At 38.1% G+C, this 21,703-nt stretch overlaps 1 protein-coding gene across 9 annotated transcripts in view; it reads right to left on the reverse strand.

Moving 5' to 3' along the window:
- LOC137655668 (1-phosphatidylinositol 4,5-bisphosphate phosphodiesterase delta-4-like) overlaps window positions 1-21,703 on the reverse strand; it is a 277,338-nt gene that overhangs the window by 74,341 nt on the left and 181,294 nt on the right. For 8 of the 9 annotated variants that reach the window (XM_068389616.1, XM_068389620.1, XM_068389621.1 and 5 more), the window contains one exon: window positions 12,579-12,602. The exons of the other annotated variant lie outside the window; for it this stretch is intronic. In XM_068389616.1, coding sequence (XP_068245717.1) covers window positions 12,579-12,602 — 24 coding nt within the window. The remainder of the gene's footprint in view (window positions 1-12,578; window positions 12,603-21,703) is intronic. 9 annotated transcript variants of the gene reach the window in all.

Genomic DNA, 21,703 nt, shown 5'->3' on the forward strand with positions numbered 1-21,703 from the left:
GGTTATCATTAAATTGTATTATATTCCAAATTGCTCCATGTTGATCCTTGTCCTTATGTCGTAACTATATTTTCTTCTGACATTAATCCATTCGGCCAGGTAGGGCCACTTGTGAGACCTCACTGCATGATCCCAAATGGAATGACTGACCAGTTTGGCATGACCAAAGAAAATTTTTTTACCCAAATGCTGTATTACTTATGGAAAAATTTTACATGATTTTTAAAATTTCATTAAATATTTTTAGATGGAATGATAAATGGATAAAACTGACTGATAAATAGCTACATTTTTCTACTGATGGCAATGATAATATGATTCAAGTAAAATTATAGTATGATGTACTACAATACTGTAATTGTGATTAACAATTCATTAGTAATGGTCGCAGGTCAAAAGGGCCAAACTCTGATATATTTGTGAATTATAATAATCAGATTACTGCACAGTATAACAGACTTTAAATCATGTACTCTGGCAACAGAAAATTATTGAACAAGATTAGTATTATTCACAATTAGCTCATTACTAGCTAGTTTTCCCACATTAGTTGTTGCCATGCTATCATCACTGACCTATTTCAAATCTATCATAATACACAAGTTAAATTACTGTACTGGTGCTTTAGAACCAATAAATTTTTTTCCATGTCTTTTCCTTTTCCCAAAGTCAACTACAATTTACCCTAACTAAAAGAACAGCATCATGGATAAATTTTGTTAAGGTTCTATAGTAAGTAATTAATTGGCAAGTCTAGTACTAAAAAGCATGGCTTTAAGGTATTCCAAATGGTTTTAGATTTATAGCGTCTTCTAAAATATAGTTTAGAAACATGAGGGCAAATTTACTCTAAGATTCTAGCAAAAATTATCTAAATGAGAAATATAATCTTATATATATTTAACAAATGATGTACAGTAGATATTACATGAGAAAAATTCCGAAAACTTCAAAATAAAATCTATATTTTTAAAGGTTGAATCATTTTGCAACTGCAATAACTTTAGTTTCCCTCTGAATACAATTCATAAATTAGAATTGAATATGGTGTAGTTAACTTATATAAAGTTATGCAAAACTCCTTTTCAATTTCACTAGAATTATTTTCATTCCAATTTGTGAAATTCATCATACCTTTTTTGTCAAAACTTCAACATGAAATCATTTTCACTTTAGTTTTGTCACCTGCAAAATATATACAAAATTTACTATATAAATTATTTGTGGCTGAAATGAACAAATAGATTTGAAATCCACTTGAAAACAATAACCAAACTGAAAAAGTTATTGATACCGAGATTGTGTAATGGCACTAAACTCTTCTCTAATGAGCCAAATTGGAATTGCTTTACATAATCCTTTAAAATATAAAGTGATATACAGATACTGCACTATATCATAGCTAGGCATGTATGTACTCTCATCTATTTTTCTTGTTTATTCATGGATTATTAAATATTTCAAAGATTATATTTCTATCATAACTATGTTAAAAACAAAGCACCAAATTTTTACTTTTTATCTGTACCATTGTTATCATAATCATCAATTTCTACAGTAGTGGTTCCCAGCCTAAAATCTGCGGACCAGTGCTAGTCAGAGGTGCAAGATTTGTTGGTCCGTCAAATTGCTTTACTACTCACTTATTTTATTCATAATCCAAGAAAATAATAATCTTTCAAGCTAAATTTACATATTTTTATTTCAAATAAGTAGCTAGTAAGTATCTATTATAAAAAAATAAATATATTGAGTATGACTATTAATTGTATAGGTCAGCCATACTACAAGGTGTGCAATCCACACCCATTAATAACAGCCATTCCCATTCCCATGATATGATATGTTGCCTCAGTTGCTGATGATCAGAGAGAGGAGTTAAATATCTATAGGACATTTAAATTTTCTGTGAGCATTTTCCTCCTTACTTTCCTGATAAAGAGGATCCACAAACAAGAAATTAATTTGTCCGTAGTTCTTTCTCACTCATATGACAAAAATTTGAATTCACTGCAAGATCAGCTAATTGAGTCGTCAAGTGATAATGGATTAGATTCTATAGGTAGTAAAACATTACCTGCCGTTCAGAGTCATAGCCATGGTGAATTCCCTGAACTAAGTGCCTGTACTTTGAAATTGTGAATGCCATTCTCTTCAATTTACCTGTGCAAAGCAGGGTTCTCAGTATTGGTTTCAATAAAGATTAAATATAAAAACACAGAATACTAAATCACCGGTTCGTCTTACAAATAGTTACGTTCAACCATACCTTGATTAAGTCGTTTCAGCAAAGCAAACGCATAAATCTTACTAATTTAACTAACCTGGTTAAGCTAACTGCAATATGAGGTTTTTCTTACCTTTATATTTAGACCCTTTAGGATTTCTGTCTTAAATGTACTCAAGAGTCAGGTTAAATTAATTGTTATAATATATGTACTTTTGCACTTGCATGAAATTATTTAAAATTTGAATGGAAAATATGAAGCATGATTTGAGTGCATGTATTTTACTACTTATATATGTAAGCCTATTTCTCATTCTATTTGTTAAATATGAAATATAACATTTTTGTGTAGTAATAGTTCCTTGCAATAAACAAGTCTGTCACCATGAGTACAATTTCTACAATAGTATTTTTCCCCTCATGGAAAGCATTTGATTTGAAAATTTTGTCTTTTTAATCAATTGGTTTTTTATGGTGGGAAAAACATAATATACATCATGATTACATGGTATTCTCAAAAATTTTAATTTCTAAATAAATCTGTTAAAGATGTGTGAATTTGCTATGCCTCTGGTTATATTTCATGATTATTTGAATTAATTAAATGTCAGTGTATGCCTGGATGTATGTAGCCTACTGGTCCGCAGAATACTTTGTTCTCTCTTGACTGGTCAGTAAAGATGAAAAGGTTGAGAACCACTACTCTACAGCATGGCTTTGGAAAATTTTGTGTTTTTCAAATGCTGTTCTTAAACCCAATAAATTCTTAAAATATATCAACATCAAACACAACCAAAAAAAAAAAATACATACTTCCTCTTTCACCGGTTACAACTTCAAAATAAACAATTATTTTTCATGTTTTGTTTAATCTTACTGAAAATATAACACATATCATGTAATCAATAAATAAAATTATATTAAAGAATCATAATCTGAGAGAGCTAACAATATATGGTATTAATATTTTTATATCCATTAGCACTTACCCTTAATGTAAATCTCTTTTAGATAAAGAGAGAAAGGGGCCCAGAAAACTTTTATTACACCTGTATATAGTACTGTAGTACTATACAATAAAGAGTCAACTTCTTATATAATTGTGATTTTAAAGGACTGCACCAAAAAATATGGTGCCTACACAAGCCTTCAGCAATTTAAAATTATTAAAGCAATGGTCTCCTATCCAAGTGTCAAGCAACAGCAACCCAGCATGTCCTTTATTGGCAAAACACAAGTTGACTCCTACGAAAAGCAATAATGTGCAAAAAAAAAAAAAAAAAAAAAAAAAAAAAAAAAAAAAAAAAAAAAAAAAAAAAAAAAAAGCATAATATACTATAATTGTAACACTCAAAGTGCAATCAACCTCAAAACTATAGGGTTCATTTTTTAAATGTTTCATTTACGGATCCAAAAAGTTAGCAATTTCTGGCAAACTCGAGAAATCATCATGTATATGTTTCCATCTCCCGATATATTTACAATTACTTCATAAGCACTAAAAACAGCTTGATTTGTTCTATTGCAATAATTCTTCTAGTTATATTTAATTCTAAATATTGGATTTATTAGTTTTGAAATTCATTCTCTCTCTCTCTCTCTCTCTCTCTCTCTCTCTCTCTCTCTCTCTCTCTCTCTCTCTCTCTCTCTCTCTCTCTCTCTCTCTCTCTCTCTCTCTCTCTCTCTGATAAGTTATTGAAATTCACATAACACAATGAAAAAAAATAATAATAAAGTACACTAACTTGCTGTATTTCTATACTCACCTGATGTTCATATTGCTTCTCCAAAAGGCCGGTTTAATTGTCACTTACCTGTAAAATTTTTTACTTTCACATTTTCTTTTGTTTTGAATTTACATAGCCTTAAGAAGGATATGGAACCTTACAGCATTAGTGGGGAAAAGCCCTGGTTCTCGCATTACTCACTCTAGTCTTCTGTTTTGAGTCTACATTATCTCTCTTGTTGATACCATGAGTCACATAGTAATGCAGTGAGGTTAAGGGTTACTAACCTAGTCTAGGTTACTTGTCTAGACTACTTTAAAATTGTTTAAAATGTTATTTTCATTAGTAAAATAAATTTTTGAATATACTTACCCGATGATCATGTAGCTGTCAACTCCGTTGCCCGACAGAAATCTACGGTCGGGATACGCCAGCGATCGCTATACAGGAGGGGGTGTACTCACCAGCGCCATCTGTGGTCAGGTACTCCAGTTCTTCTTGTCAACACCACCTCAATTTTTTCCTCGGTCCACTGGTTCTCTATGGGGAGGAAGGGTGGGTCAATTAAATCATGATCATCGGGTAAGTATATTCAAAAATTTATTTTACTAATGAAAATAACATTTTTCAATATTAATCTTACCCGATGATCATGTAGCTGATTCACACACAGGGAGGTGGGTGAAAACCAGTATACATGTTAATCAAGAAGCTAAGTATCCCGTATTTCATTTTTATTAGTTATTCAAAATAACAAATAAAATAGATAAGTACCTGGTAAGGAAGTCGACTTGAACCATTACTCTGCCTTTAATAAGTACGTCTTCCTTACTGAGCGCAGCGGTCCTCTTAGGATGCTGAACGACTCTTAGGTGCTGAAGTATAAAGGGCTGCAACCCATACTAAAGGACCTCATCACAACCTCTAACCTAGGCGCTTCTCAAGAAAGAATTGACCACCCGCCAAATCAACTAGGATGCGGAAGGCTTCTTAGCCGACCGTACAACCCAAAACAACAATAAAAGTATTCAAGAGAAAGGTTAAAAAGGTTATGGGATTATGGGAATGTAGTGGCTGAGCCCTCACCTACTACTGCACTCGCTGCTACGAATGGTCCCAGGGTGTAGCAGTTCTCGTAAAGAGACTGGACATCTTTGAGATAGAATGATGCAAACACTGACTTGCTCCTCCAATAGGTTGCATCCATAACACTCTGCAGAGAACGGTTCTGTTTGAAGGCCACTGAAGTAGCCACAGCTCTCACTTCATGTGTCCTTACCTTCAGCAAAGCAAGGTCTTCTTCCTTCATATGAGAATGAGCTTCTCTAATCAGAAGCCTTATGTAGTAAGAAACTGCGTTCCTAGACATAGGCAGTGAAGGTTTCTTAATAGCACACCATAAGGCCTCCGATTGTCCTCGCAAGGGTTTTGACCTTTTAAGATAGTACTTAAGAGCTCTGACAGGGCAAAGTACTCTCTCCCGCTCGTTACACACCATGTTGGATAGGCTAGGTATTTCGAACGATTTAGGCCAAGGACGTGAAGGAAGCTCGTTTTTAGCCAAAAAACCGAGCTGCAAGGAACATGTAGCCGTTTCAGATGTGAAACCTATGTTCCTGCTGAAGGCGTGAATCTCACTTACTCTTTTGGCTGTTGCAAGGCAAACGAGGAAAAGAGTTTTTAGAGTGAGGTCCTTGAAAGAGGCTGACTGGAGAGGTTCAAATCTTGATGACATAAGGAACCTTAGGACCACGTCTAGATTCCAGCCTGGAGTGGACAACCGACGTTCCTTAGAGGTCTCAAAAGACCTAAGGATGTCCTGCAGATCTTTGTTGGTGGAAAGATCCAAGCCTCTGTGGCGGAAAACCGCTGCCAACATACTTCTGTACCCCTTGATCGTAGGAGCTGATAGAGATCTAACATTCCTTAGATGTAACAGGAAGTCAGCAACTTGGGTTACAGTGGTACTGGTAGAGGAAACTGCATTGGCCCTGCACCAGCTTCGGAAGACTTCCCACTTAGATTGATAGACTCTGCGAGTGGATATCCTCCTTGCTCTGGCAATCGCTCTGGCTGCCTCCTTCGAAAAGCCTCTAGCTCTTGAGAGTCTTTCGATAGTCTGAAGGCAGTCAGACGAAGAGCGTGGAGGCTTGGGTGTACCTTCTTTACGTGAGGTTGACGCAGAAGGTCCACTCTTAGAGGGAGAGTCCTGGGAACGTCGACCAGCCATTGCAGTACCTCTGTGAACCATTCTCTTGCAGGCCAAAGGGGAGCAACCAACGTCAGCCGTGTCCCTTTGTGAGAGACGAACTTCTGAAGAACCCTGTTGATGATCTTGAACGGCGGGAATGCATACAGGTCGAGGTGGGACCAGTCCAGCAGAAAGGCATCCACGTGAACTGCTGCCGGGTCTGGAATCGGGGAACAGTACAATGGGAGCCTCTTGGTCATCGAGGTAGCGAACAGATCTATAGTTGGCTGACCCCACAGGGCCCAAAGTCTGTTGCAAACGTTCTTGTGAAGGGTCCACTCTGTGGGGATGACTTGACCCTTCCGGCTGAGGCGATCTGCCGTAACATTCATATCGCCCTGAATGAACCTCGTTACCAGCGTGAGCTTTCGACTTTTTGACCAAATGAGGAGGTCCCTTGCGATCTCGAACAGCTTCCTCGAATGAGTCCCTCCCTGCTTGGAGATGTACGCCAAGGCTGTGGTGTTGTCGGAGTTCACCTCCACCACCTTGTTTAGCTGGAGGGACTTGAAGTTCATTAAGGCCAGATGAACCGCCAACAACTCCTTGCAATTGATATGAAGCGTTTCCTGTTCCTGGTTCCATGTCCCCGAGCATTCCTGTCCGTCCAATGTCGCGCCCCAGCCCGAGTCTGATGCGTCCGAGAAGAGATGATGGTCGGGGGTCTGAACAGCTAACGAGAGACCCTCCTTGAGAAGAATGCTGTTCTTCCACCACGTTAGAGTAGCCCTCATCTCTTTGGAAACAGGAATTGAGACCGTCTCGAGCGTCATATCCTTGTTCCAGTGAGCTGCCAGATGGTACTGAAGGGGGCGGAGGTGGAGTCTCCCTAACTCGATGAACAGGGCTAGCGATGAAAGAGTCCCTGTTAGACTCATCCACTGCCTCACCGAGCATCGGTTCCTCCTCAGCATGCTCAGGATGCACTCCAGGGCTTGGTTGATTCTTGGGGCCGACGGAAAAGCCCGAAAAGCTCGACTCTGAATCTCCATTCCCAGGTAAACGATGGTCTGGGAAGGAACGAGCTGGGACTTCTCCAAATTGACCAAGAGGCCCAGTTCCTTGGTCAAATCCAAAGTCCATCTGAGACTCTCCAGACAGCGACGACTTGTGGGAGCTCTTAAAAGCCAGTCGTCTAAATAAAGGGAGGCTCTGATGTCTGCCAAGTGAAGGAATTTCGCAATATTCCTCATCAGTCGCGTAAACACAAGAGGTGCCGTGGTCAGGCCAAAGCACAGGGCTTGGAACTGGTACACAACCTCTCCAAAGACGAATCTCAGAAAAGGTTGGGAGTCTGGATGGATGGGAACGTGAAAGTAGGCGTCTTTCAGATCTAACGAGACCATCCAGTCCTCCTGCCTGACCGCTGCTAGGACCGACTTCGTCGTCTCCATTGTGAACGTCTGCTTGGTGACATAAGCATTGAGCGCACTGACGTCCAGCACCGGTCTCCAACCTCCTGTCTTCTTGGCCACCAGGAAGAGACGGTTGTAAAAGCCCGGGGATTGATGGTCCCGAACTATCACCACTGCCTCCTTCTGTAGCAGGAGCGACACCTCTTGTTGTAACGCTAGCCTCTTGTCCTTCTCCTTGTAGTTGGGAGAGAGGTTGATGGGAGATGTGGTCAGAGGGGGATTGCGGCAGAACGGAATTCTGTATCCCTCCCTTAGCCACTTGACAGACTGAGCGTCTGCACCTCTACTCTCCCAGGCTTGCCAGAAGGTCTTGAGTCTGGCTCCTACAGCTGTCTGGAGAGGAAGGAAGTCAAAGCTTGCTTTTCGTGGACTTGGCACCTTTCTTGGACTTGCCCCGGTGACTGTCTGCACGGGTACTTCCTCTACTGGAGGCTCTGCCACGAAAGGGCGGAATGAATCTGGTAGCAGGTGTATCAGCCACAGGAGGGCGGTAAGATCTCGGCACGGAAGGTAAGGTTTTAGCCTTACGTGCTGAAGAAGCCATGAGGTCATGCGTATCTTTCTGGATAAGAGCCGCAGCCATCCCCTTGATTAACTCCTCCGGAAACAGGAACTTGGAGAGAGGAGCAAACAGCAACTCTGACCTCTGGCAAGGGGTGATACCAGTCGATAAGTAGGAGCATAGATGTTCCCTTTTCTTGAGGACTCCTGAGACAAAAATAGACGCAAGTTCGCCAGAACCATCGCGAATTCCTTTGTCCATACTGGACATGATCAGCATGGCCGAGTCTTTGTCAGAAGGAGCAGTCTTCCTGCTTAAGGCCCCCAGGCACCAATCGAGGAAGTTAAAAATTTCGAAGGCGCGAAAGACTCCCTTCATCAAGTGGTCCAGATCAGAAAAGGACCAGCAGACCTTCGAGCGTCTCATAGCCGACCTGCGGGGAGAGTCAACCAAACTTGAGAAGTCGGCCTGGGCAGAGGCAGGAACCCCCAAGCCAGGTTCCTCTCCCGTGGCATACCAGACGCCCGACTTAGAAGCCAGCTTAGGAGGAGGAAACACAAAAGAGGTCCTTCCCAGTTGCTGCTTGGACTGCAACCAATCCCCTAAAACCCTCAAAGCTCTCCTTGATGATCTGGCGAGGACAAGCTTGGTGTAGGCAGGCGTAGTAGACTGCATGCCTAGAGAAAACTCGGAGGGAGGAGAACGAGGGGTTGCAGACACGAAGTGTTCAGGGTACAACTCTCTGAACAGAGCCAGGACCTTGCGAAAGTCTAAGGAAGGCGGCGAAGACTTGTGTCCTTCCACATCAGATGTAGGATCATCCAGATGAGCAGCTTCATCCTCAGAAACCTCATCGCCTGAGAGTTGAGTAGCGAGAGGTAAAGGTAGAGCGGCAGGCTGAATGGCTGAATCCTGCAGAACGGGTGCATGCGTACTTGCGGATCCATCATCATGCCTCTGCTGAATAGACTGAGGGCTGGCAATGACAAAGGCAGAGGGCTGGAGTGAGGGAGGTTCTGCGGTGGTCTGAGGAGCAAGCGAAGTGGTCAGATGCGAATGCTGGAAGGCATGAGGCTCATGCTGCATGGTAAGCGGCTCATGCTGCATGGGATGAGGCTCATGCTGCATAGAATGCAGCTGCTGCATGGTAAGAGGATCGTGTTGCATGTGTTGAGGAGGATGCCTCATAGCATGAGGCTCCTGCCTCAAGGGTTGCTCCTGCCTCAAGGGTTGAGGAGGTTGCCGCATAGCATGAGGCTGCTGCCTCATGGGTAGAGGAGGTTGCCGCATAGCATGAGGCTCCTGCCTCAAGGGTTGAGGAGGTTGCCGCATAGCATGAGGCTCCTGCCTCATGGGTAGAGGAGGTTGCTGCATAGTGCTGGAACCTGGTAACTCCCGATGCGGCAGCTCACGCATGGAAGCAGGAGGAGCCGCAAGAACATGCGTCTGGCAGGGAGGACTGCGCAGAGGTGGAGGAGCGCTCGCAGGAGGAGGGGTGTTAACCTTCTCTGCCTGATACTCCTGCATCAAAGCCGCAAGCTGAGACTGCATAGTCTGCAGCATAGACCACTTGGGGTCCACAGAAGTTGGAGCAGAGGCCTGTTGAGGCACCACTCTACCTCTCTTAGGAGGTGTGCAGTCATCAGATGACTGCGGCGAGTCCGAACTGGCCCAGTGGCTACACCTGGGCCGTTGGACTAGCTCGGAAGGGACCTTACGTTTGAGAGGTCGTGAGACCTGGGTCCACCGTTTCCTCCTGGAAACCTCTTCCGCAGACGAGGAATTTAAGGGCTCATTCGTCTGGGAGTGGAAGTGACGATCTCTATCAGATACGCCCGCAACCACTGAGGATACAACTGTGCGCCGATCAAGGCCTGCCGAACCCTTTTGCCCTTCGACGTTGCTTCTCCCCTGGGCTTGGGAGCTTGCAAGAGGTCCCGGACTGGGAGGACGACTGGCACGCACAGAAGTATCCTCATGCGCAACACTGACACTAACACTAGGCACAGCACTGGCACTAACACTTCCCACTGCACTCTTCACTTTAAGTTCCTTGACATCTGCCAAGAGAAGATTGTGGTCACTAACTAACGACTCCACCTTATCACCAAGAGCCTGAATGGCACGCAACATATCCGTCATATCAGGCTGAGCACTCGTAGCAGGTTCGGGGGTCACCACCACAGGGGAAGGAAAAGGTTGAGGGGCATGGGGAGAGGAATAAACCAAAGAGCGAGACGAACTCCTCCTAACTCTCTCCCTCTCTAACCTAGATGTATATTTGAGGAATTCATTAAATTCGAATTCCGAAAGCCCAGCACATTCCCCACATCGATCTTCCAATTGACAGGATTTTCCCCTACAATCGGAACAAACGGTGTGAGGATCAACAGAGGCCTTCGGAAGACGCCTATTACAAGTCCTAACACTACATCGCCTAAATTTAGGAGCTTGAGAGTGGTCGGACATCTTGAATTTAGAGAACAGTCAAGGGGGAATTCCAAAGTAAAGCAAAGATCGTTAACCAATAATTCAAATTAATTCCAAAAGCTATCTAAGCTAAGGGAAAAGCTTCCTGTACAGCGAAGGCTAAATTTTAGAGCAAATACTTCACCAAAACCGTGAACAAAGACTCCAAAATCAACAGCGTATCCATGTAGGTCTTGCCGGCGGCACGACAGAGGAAAAATTGAGGTGGTGTTGACAAGAAGTACTGGAGTACCTGACCACAGATGGCGCTGGTGAGTACACCCCCTCCTGTATAGCGATCGCTGGCGTATCCCGACCGTAGATTTCTGTCGGGCAACGGAGTTGACAGCTACATGATCATCGGGTAAGATTAATATTGAAAATTACTGTTTGAAATACAAGCCTTCAACATTTTTACTAAATAAAATATACTACTATATATTGCTTCTAAATGTTACTTTTGATCCAGTTGATGTGTTTGATTCTAAATCTACTATTAAATACAACCCCATATTCATAGATGAGCAAGTAATAAATTAACTGAACTCAAAATTACTCAAGTAACCAAGTTTGTTGAACTTGAATCCTCTCTAATGAATAGCTTAAACTTAGCCAATCGTCTAAGTACAAAAGAACTTGCAGTTTCAGTGTAATTACAGTACTGAATCATAAAAAATGGGAAAATTACAAAATTCTATGGGTAAGCGTTGATTAAACCCAGTTTCTGGAGAGAAAGCAATATCAACATCAGGAGAAATTCATAGAAATAAAGCATCATTCATATATGATATGCTCACAGATAATCTTTTTTGACACTTGATGAGCACAAGTGCCAATCAGTACAATACAATAAATGAGCATTTCATTATCATACTTATACACACTGAACACACTTACCCAAGATGATAAATACTCAAGTTCAGAGTTCAATTTTTTTACGTCAGATGATAAAATAATTTACCGGTAATCATTTGTGCAACCTTCTGATGTTATAAAGTTGAAAAAAAATATATATATTTTTGCGATAAAAAATCTAGTACAGTGAACAGGACTAGTAACAGTTTTAAATATGTTTAGTAACTCTCATATTTCTTAAGGATTGGACTTATATTAGCCCTTATTAAAAGCAGAGATTGCGTTTTCTTTAATAAAACAAAAATCCAATGCCTCAATTGCCTAGTGTGATCAGAATTGTGGGTTATGGATTTTGGTTCTAAAGTTTTGAGGCTGATTGCACAAGTCAAATTACAAGCAAATCTATATGATTTTTTTTTTTTACACAGCTTTAGTGAAGTGTCTCCGAGAGACACTAAAATATATGAATTATTAAAATATATTTCACTTTCAAAATACCATAATGTAATGAAAAATAAATTTGTTTTTTGCCTTAACAGTATTAGGAAAACTGAGAATAACTAGTATTTTTAACACCAATGAACATCATACTCTCTATAATATCTACATTATATGACAGTTCACTAATTATTAATACAATTACCCTAGTACCCTCTACTCAAAGCATACTAAGGATATTCATGCAGTTCCGATAATTTCCATAACAAAACTAAGTTTGATATTGTACAGTACTCAATTTATAATAACAGAAAACACAGCATGCAAATGGAGTGTATCAATTTAACCTCAAAGAGAATAGGAAAAGTTCTGGCTTTTAAAGATGTGTCCCATCCTCTTTCTCCCAGAAAGAAACAATATTAAAACAAACACCATAGTAGCCAATCTCCGATTTTAAGTCACCATCATTAGCGCTATTTAAATTAAAGTACTTATCCAAAAGCCGTTTTACACATGCATAATATGCTGCAGTCCTCAATGGGCAGTGTAATGAGAAATTAAACTTCAAGAACATCTAGCATTGTCCAAAATACTTAAACCAATACAAAAGCTAAATAAAGCTGAGCTACAATCTACATAAGTTGGTTAGTCATACTAGACCCCAGGCATTAATAAAGAGACATAGTTGCATTACCTGCATTTTCTGATCCATCGCTGCCTACACCAGAGCAGCAGCATAAAAAGTTATTAGATTATTTATGTGGATGGCTTTGGTCAAAATTACTTGAAATATAACATTCTTACAGTACTTATTAATATTTTATAAATCACTACGAACACATACAAAAAAGGTGTTGCAAATTTCATTGATATATTATTATCATGCACTGTCATTAAAACTTACTCAAATATTGCATTAAAAATACAGTTTCTTAACATAGTTCAGTACAATTAATTATACTAGGAAGAAAGGTTTAAGAGGACATTTTTATATCATAATATAACTGCAAATAACTACAGCTGGAGTAGTTGTGACAAACCTAATGATTTGGCTTAAATGAGCATAATAAACATTGCCATGATAATACACGACAATTATCTGGCTGATGATATATGGAGTCTAATTATCTAAGCAAGAATATTTCAGTACATGTATAAATACAACAATTATGAACATGATCCAAAGTTAAGGGGAGAATTTCTGCACTGTATAAAAATACTTTGATTTATTGCTAATACATTAAAATGTGCATATTGTAAATTCACCCAAAAAGCCAATGGGCAATCAAATTACAAACTAAGATGTCAAGGTTTACTTTTAATAATTAAAATATGTATACTGTAAATAAAAAAAAAGTCAAACGGGTACTCAACTTACAAACTAAAATGTCAAAGAATATATACTGTATATTATTTCAATGAATCTTCCATTACAGTCCTTATGCAAATATCCTCAAAGTCACTGGCTTCCCGACATTCAACTATAATATGTAAAATTCTCTCTCCCCCCGCTGTGATGCCTAATGGTCCAAATAAAGGACACCACAGAAGAACATCAACCAAAGACATATTTATAACAAGAACTACCAGTACATATAACCTTTGTCATGTACCCTGTACAGATTGGTTTCTTGAACGACTTATTTATCATTTTGAAAACGCTGGTAATTTTGTAGTAGAATTTGAGGAGTAAAAATCTATGCTTTATATGATTTTATAATATGGGTGTAAGCTACATTGTTTAGAAAAACATGTGGCAGAATAGGTCGAGCTGGTAATATAAGACTTTGTGATATAACCAAGTGGATGTTGGTAATGAAACACAGAAGGAAAGACAGTTGAATCGTTAATAAAAAAAGTTGCTTGGTGGCAAGTGGTAAGAAAGGAAAGCCCCACCCATCCGCCTGTCACAGATTGTCACTTTGGTATTTGTGCAAGCGAGTACAATAGATCTGGGAGGAGACTAGAGGGATTAAAGGAATTTTCTTTCCAATTTCATTCTAGTTTTGATTAACCTAATGTTTACCATTACTCCAAGGTTCAGATTCATCTAAATCAAAATGATGAGTCTTAATATGAACCGATTAGTGAATTTGCCCTGGTTTCAAAAAGGGTTTCCTAAATAAACTCATGCTTGTATAAGACTACCGAGAACAAAAGATTATGAGCAAGCTCCTCCCACAATAAGATTAGCCTATTTCATTGAATGTTAATGTGAATGCATGCGCTACCAAAATATCACACACACAGTCATAAAGCAGTTTAGTTGTCAGAAACTGTTTTCATTACAAATAGTGATGCAAATTTAAGTTATAATACCTTCCCAATACAGTGGGATCATGGTTTACAAGAGATCCGTTTCTATGAATCGTTGTAACTCCAATTTTCATGCAAGTCAGAATACATTTCTATGAATCGTTGTAACTCCAATTTTCATGCAAGTCAGAATACACCTAAATATACTGTATGTAAGCATCGAAATCACTAGCCTATGCTAATCGAATACTAACATCATAAACTAGGATGTAAAAGCACACTTACATAACTATGACTAAAAAAATTGGACATAAATGTACTGTAGAATGATAAGAAGGAAACCATAAAAAACAAGGGTTTTTGGTGAAGGAAAAACCAATTTTCGGGAGGTGCTGCATGGTCTCCAAGGACTTTCCCTCTGAAAGGCTAGAATGGGAAATCCAATACGACAAATACTAAAGAAATCTTGTCTCCCCTACTTTAGGATCAGTGTATGAATGTACAAAGCACGGATCTCAGTCGCTGAAATTCATCTGCTATGAGTGTCGTCATGGCAACGTCATACACTTCATAGACTGCCAGCCTACAAGCGCATTAACGAACAGTCAACTCCATCTGGAATTAAAGGTGAATGAAAAATTGCCCCACTCCTCTGAATGAGGTAAGGGAAGAGGGAGGGTCCTGGAGACTACACAGCACCTCTCCAAAAATAGGATTTTCCTTCGTCAAAGTGCTATGTGGTCTCCAAGGACATAGTACACTCATGATTCTTCCAGGACAACCATCTACTACCACGCAGGTCATACAACACACGAGTATGTTTCTGTGGGTAGCAAGAGAAAGTACAGTAACAAGTGTAACTCTTACCTTCAAGGGGTGACGGAAGAATACTGGTCACCAGACACTCCATTACTCTGCTTCTCCTGAAGAACCTGGTTGAATTGGTCGTCCTCTTCGGACTACTGTACATGTGGAAGGGTCATGAATGTATCAAGGACCACACATGAATGGTTTACAGCTTGAATATGTTTCAGATAGCATTTAATAAACACCCTATGCCAAGACTAACTAGTAAAACTTTGTAAGTCCTGAAATTGTACATCGGCAACAAAGACAATTTTTCTCACATCATGGGAATGGAGACTGGATCAACGATTTTAATTAGGGTCATCAAAATATGGACTTGAGTAGGACTTGTGGGTCTGGGTAGTTAGTTGAAACTAACTACCTTCTAAAAACACGGATCTCTCTAAATATAGTCGTAAGGCCAACACAGGCTTTTGATTTTTTGTTTAAAAATAGAGCCCTAGGGTCAGGATTAGAAGATTGTTGTAATAAAATCCTGGTCTCTCCAAAAGGCAGTCATTTTACCGACTCTTGCTCCTGACACTAAAGCTTTAAAGTGTCTTTTTGGAGAAGTTCTTTAAGGGACAAGGAGGAATTATTTAACTTGGCAAAAAAATTGAGAACCGTATCGAAACATTTGAATACCACATGAATGTTAGATGGTCAATACAAAGCAATAGTCTGGATGATCTAAAGAAGCCTATCTAAGTCAAAAACCACCATAAAAGGACACTAAAGTGGTTCAGTTAAAAGTCAATTCATATGACAATATACTTGATGGCTGGAGAGCCTTATCCTCAAAGTGGACCTGAAAGGAAGACAAAGTCCAAGGTTATCCATCAAGGTGACTTATCCAATGGAAAGCCATTCAAATCTCCACATAAATTGATTTGTATTGTCTTGTGAATGAAGACCTCTTGCAGTCAAATAAGTTAAGTTGTGTTCCGAGAAATCTTTCTTGAATATACATTAGAGAAAATCCAAGCGAGAAGGTTCTGGACCAGAAAGGAGGAAGTGAAGATAATCCGACTTCCTACTTTCTGAAACAGCTGTGCAGACCGAAGTGATTGTAGTCTTGGTCTCAAACACTAAAGGATATGCAAGGTTTTCGAGATCAAACTCATCGGAGGAAATGGATAGATTGGTGACCATGTGTTCTTTACCAATTCAGAGCATCTTTTGCCACTGACAGAGTCCACATTCAGGGCTACGTATAGAGGAAGTTTGTGGTTCCCTGTTGTTTTAAACAGATTTATTAGAGATCTAGAACTGGCTATAAAAACTCCTGAAAAGAACTCTGTTCCAGGGTCCATTCCTTATATGGGACTGTCTTTCTGGATAAGGCATCCACCACTAAAGTGAGTGAACCTGACACAGAATGGCAAGAAGAACATATTTCTCTCCTGAAGAAACATCATAATGGGCAGGTTACACAGAAAGCTGTCAGTTAGCTACAGTTTTTGGGAACTGGAAAGCCATTCTTTTTCCTTAATTTCCCTCATACATAAACTATTACCCATTATCTGGAAGAAATAACAGAAAATTAAAACAGCCAGTTGGCAATCCCAAGAGTATATTTGTATTATCTGATAGCTGAAAAAAAAGTGGCTACTCAGTGTACTGACTGGGGGTTAGGCCTCCCCTGCTGCCCACATGTAACTACTGACACCTCGTTGTAAATTAAGACAGCAGAGTTCTGGCGAAGCTGAAAACATCCTCCTATTAAAGAAGGCGAGTTTGAATTCATGTAGAAAAAAATGTGTTTGTGGTATGTAAATTAGCAATATTATAATTATTTATATTGAGGATGCTTAGATATTGTGGTTATTTATTATTAGTTTTACAAAATATGGGCGACAAAAAATTTTGAGATACTGGGTACTGGTTCTCAGATTGAAAAAGAGGATTAAAGCCTATTATTATCCAAATATTCCTCCAGTGGCATTTGGCTTCATCAAATCAAAAGATATACCACAGGCTTTAAATGTGTGGGGTTTTGCTGTGAATATTTCATCTAATTAAATTTGACAAGTCATTGAGCCTTTAAAGACAGCAAGAACGGATTCCAAACTGTGTAAGATGCAATCAAAATCTGAGATAGAACTAGTCAGGCCTCAGTGGTTAATACTGTAGAAACAGCTTAGTCAAGTACCAAATAAATTTAGTATAACGTTACTTGAATTAATCTTGTTTATGGCTTAGGATTTTTATGCTACGCCAATAGCAATACATGTCTTATATCTTATTAATTTATACCCGGTGTATTATTACATGGTTGGAACACAGTTTTATCCCATATTGTTTGTGAAAACTACATGGTGGTTTGGTAGGGAGTTTTGATAACATACTAAGGGAGATTTTTTAGTTTTATGGTAGGTAAAAAGAATAAAATTAATAAACATTCCATAATCAAGGAAAACATGGAAGGTTAGTAATGTTTACCAGGGAAGATAATTATATGAAGTTGGTTCGAGTGCGATTTTGTTGTAAAATCAGTTTATATCGTCTCTTTTCATAACATACCCATAAAAGAGTTTGGTAGACAGCATGATTACTACATGGTAAGATTTATTGAATTAAAAAGTACTTTTAATAATAAAACATTATATAAATACTTACCTTGTAGTTATCAATTTCCCACCCACCTTTTCTTTTAGTGATGTTAAGAGACTTTTAGAGTACATTTACAGTTCTATAGCGACACAAATTATATGAAGTTCTTGTTATAACTATACCTGTGGGTATGTTCCTCGTGTAGCACCATCTATCATGATGACTAAGCCTTCACAGAGGAGGGAGAGTTTCATAGAGAGATAAATTTTTAGTTTTTAGTTGAGAGATACATGGAATGTTTTTATTTCAGAGGTCAGGAAGTCAGTGAGCCAGTGATTTGATATTAGCATGATGACTACAAGGTATATATTGAAATAATTAGTTAACTATTATTGTACTGCATATAATAAGTGGAACAAAATAGATGCAGAGGTAAGAGAGGTACAATAAAAAGTCAACACATACAAATACATACCCAGAATCTGGAATATAGTTTAGTCTTAAGGCAAAGAATCATGGGCTTTGAAATGCCATTAAAATCTCTTAAATCTACAACAATCAACATTGAATAGGGTTCATATATCTTTCAAATATAATACAGAAAGATAATAGAAGAATAATTCTTTAGAAATTCAGTGTTCAGAAGGTTAACTACCACCAATGAAATTTGGTAAAGAATACCGATACAGAATACATGTCAACTACAAATAATTATGAAGTCATTTTTAGCCTATATATAAGAGCATATCTGAATCCTCATCTATCGCAATTATTTTCCATTGTACAAAGTCAATTAGATAATCTAGTTAAACAACATAATTTTCTAAAAACTACATCCATTACATAAGGGAAAAGACCCATACTGTACTGTACTAAGACAATATACAGTCCAACAGTACTCTAGAAGTTTTATTCCAGCTGTTACCAAGTTGTGGAATGATCTTCCTAATCAGGTGGTTGAATCAGTAGAACTTCAAAAGTTCAAAGTTGGAGCAAATGCTTTTTTGTTGACCAGGCGGACACGAGTCTTTTTATAGTTATTTATGACATTTGTTTTTGATGTTATTAATAGTTTATATATGACATGTCTGTTTTAACGTTGTTACTTATTTTAGAATGATTTATTGTTAACTTGTTCTCTTCATTTATTTATTTCCTTACTTCCTTTCCTCACTGGGCTATTTTTCCCTGTTGGAGCCCCTGGGCTTATAGCATCTTGCTTTTCCAACTAGGGTTGTAGCTTGGATAGTAATAATAATAATAATAATAACACTATCTGCAGCTTTTTTATATACTGTCATTACAGTTTATCAGCAACCTAGCCATACATTTTCCTGACAACTTTACGCCACTAAGTTACAAAAGCTTCAAGCATAAAAATAGTTACAGTTTACAGTATCTATTCATTACCATTATACTTTTATTAATAAAAAAGTTACTTATCTCAAATAATTACTAGCCTAAAAAGCTACTATCATTGCTTACAGAATGCCATAATACTGTATATCATACATAAACAATATAAAATCACCTTCATCAACAGTAAATGCTGTTATGTTGACTGGGAATAAAACGAATACATTAAAATTGATCTAAAAAAAACATTTATATCAGTTATAGAAGAATTTTTTAAACATTTAAATTCCTCCCAGTCCCTTGCTTAAAATTACGCTAATAAATATTCAAGTAACAGGTCTAAACACTTCTTGAATGATGAGTGGAGTGATATTTTCTACAACAGCTATAAAATATAAGTAAGATTTTTCAAAGAACAAAGATTTCCAAGGAACATTATACTTGTACCTCAACTGCCAAAACGAGTTCTCGCATAGCAAAAGTTAAATACAGAATGTAATTATCTTCTAAAGACAGTCTCCTTCTCTGTACTTATCAAAATTGCTTAACTCGCATACAGCATATACTGTATATCTCCATAATCAAGGCGTTGGTTAGCATTAGTGTAATAAATATTTATTCCCTGTTGTCCTGGAAAATTTGATTCAAGTACTTTTATGGCCATATCATCCTTGTAAATGCTGTGTTAAATCAACGTCACGGGGTTCGGGGTTATTTGGTTCAGTGACCAAATCCACATACACTACTTTAAAACTATTCTAAAATTTAAAATGAACATTATAAGCCTTTCATTCAATGTATTCGTCCACTAATGATATCACTGAGAACTAAATGTTCCTTCCCTACCCTACTCAAAAAGGAATGGTGCAAATATGATTAAGATGGCTCAAATGTAGGCTAAATCCATTGAGGAAACTGAGAGCATTGTAAGAATACAATTATCCCTACTCTATTCATCTTGGCAGGCAAACCAGACAATGCAGAAAGTCCTGTCTCCAGGATACAGACCACTCCTGGAGTCAATGTGCCAGCTTTAAGGAATATTCCCACATATAGGGTGTGAATATGAAAGTAGCATACTAATATCCTTCATGTCCAAAAGTTATCGGGAGGCTGACAAAACCACCACAGTTCTAAAAATACGCTTACAAAATCAACCCCAAATTCTAGCAATTAAATCTGTACTCAATAATCTAAAGAGTGAGAGGAGAGGTTGGGCAGCAAGATGGAAGAAACCTGGTATAAATGAAGGAAGTTGAAATAACAATGAGTAAAAGAAAAAGTCGAGAAATTTTGAGCCGAACTGGGAAAAAATAACTGTAGTATATATAATTGTATTCATTGAGATACATGCTGTCCTATTCTATGAGGTACAGTACAACCAGGGAAACTATTCAAGATCGGGAGCCATATACCAGGCAGAGATTAAACAGCTGCAACAGAAATAGAAGCAGGAATAATGAATGGAAATTTTGTATGTAGTTAAAAGATCCATAGAGAAATGAAACATTGTTAAATCAAATCAAAGCTAAGAATGGCTAAGTTTTGAAGGAAAAAAGGATGGAGGTATCGTTGGTATCATTAAGAACACTCAGCATTAAGTAGAGATGATTGTCTTGCAATTGCAGAGCTCATTGCTGCAGAAAAAGGAATGTTTTTCAGAAAGGGATTTGATGAAGATATCATTGTGAGAGCAGCAAAAGTTGCCCGAGAAAGGACACTGAACAGGAAGCTGCTTTAAAGGAGGCCTCTGAAGGCTATGTCACTTTCGGGTCATATCCCATCCAACATTACAGCGTGTTGTCACCGAAGAATTTTCAACAACAGAAATAGAGAGCTCATTCTGGAACAAAACCTACATTGATTTATACTTCTTTTTTACCATCCAATGCATCCATGTAAGAGTACATGAAATTTTTCTCTACAAAGCATAAATTGAGATCCAAGGCTTAAGTCAGTTACTCTCATTTTTAGCAGAGAAATAACTGTGGATGCTTTTACAATAATTTTACACAAGGTGCAGTCAGTTTTCAAATCACTTAACATCATCCAAATCCAAAACATTACATTAATTTTCCGATATCAAAAAAGCATAATTCAGGAAAGATATGAGGAGAATATAAAATGATTAGTGTACTTTTACATCTCCAGAATTAAAAACTTTAGGCCAAATACTTATTAAAATTCCTGTACCATGGTAATTCCACTTTTGACTTATTTTTTAATACATTACTGCGCCATGTTTTACTGGTATCAAAATTTTACTCGCCACTGAGTATTGGTCAGGTCACTCAAAGTAAAATTTACATTCATGATATTAAGTTGAAGCAAGACTAAACTGTATCAATGTTACACAGCTTATGTGACTTTACAGACAATACATAGTTGATAAGCAAAAAATAAACCACTACAGTATTTTAAAATCGACACGGGGAATATAACTGTTAATTCCTTGAGAGATTACAGGCATTGAGTTCACAAAAATTTTAATATTCAAATGCAAATCAAAGACAGTATTTATCTGATTTTACAAGACAGTGCATAGTTGATGAGCAAAAAATTACCCGCTATTTCGAAATCGTCAAGGATAATATAGCTGTTAATTTCTTGAGAGATACAAGCATTGACTTCACAAAAAAATTTCATTCAAATGTAAATCAAAGACAGTATCTATCAAATTATAAATCAGACTACATTAAAAGAGTAATTTTCCATAAAGAAAAAGAAATATTCTTGTTATTTGTCTTACACTTCTCCAACAAATTCTGCATACCAATCCAGGTCTTCTTTTGCTCATTAATAACCTAG

The sequence above is a fragment of the Palaemon carinicauda genome, chromosome 16, assembly GCF_036898095.1.
Source record: "Palaemon carinicauda isolate YSFRI2023 chromosome 16, ASM3689809v2, whole genome shotgun sequence".
Classification (NCBI taxonomy): domain Eukaryota; kingdom Metazoa; phylum Arthropoda; class Malacostraca; order Decapoda; family Palaemonidae; genus Palaemon; species Palaemon carinicauda.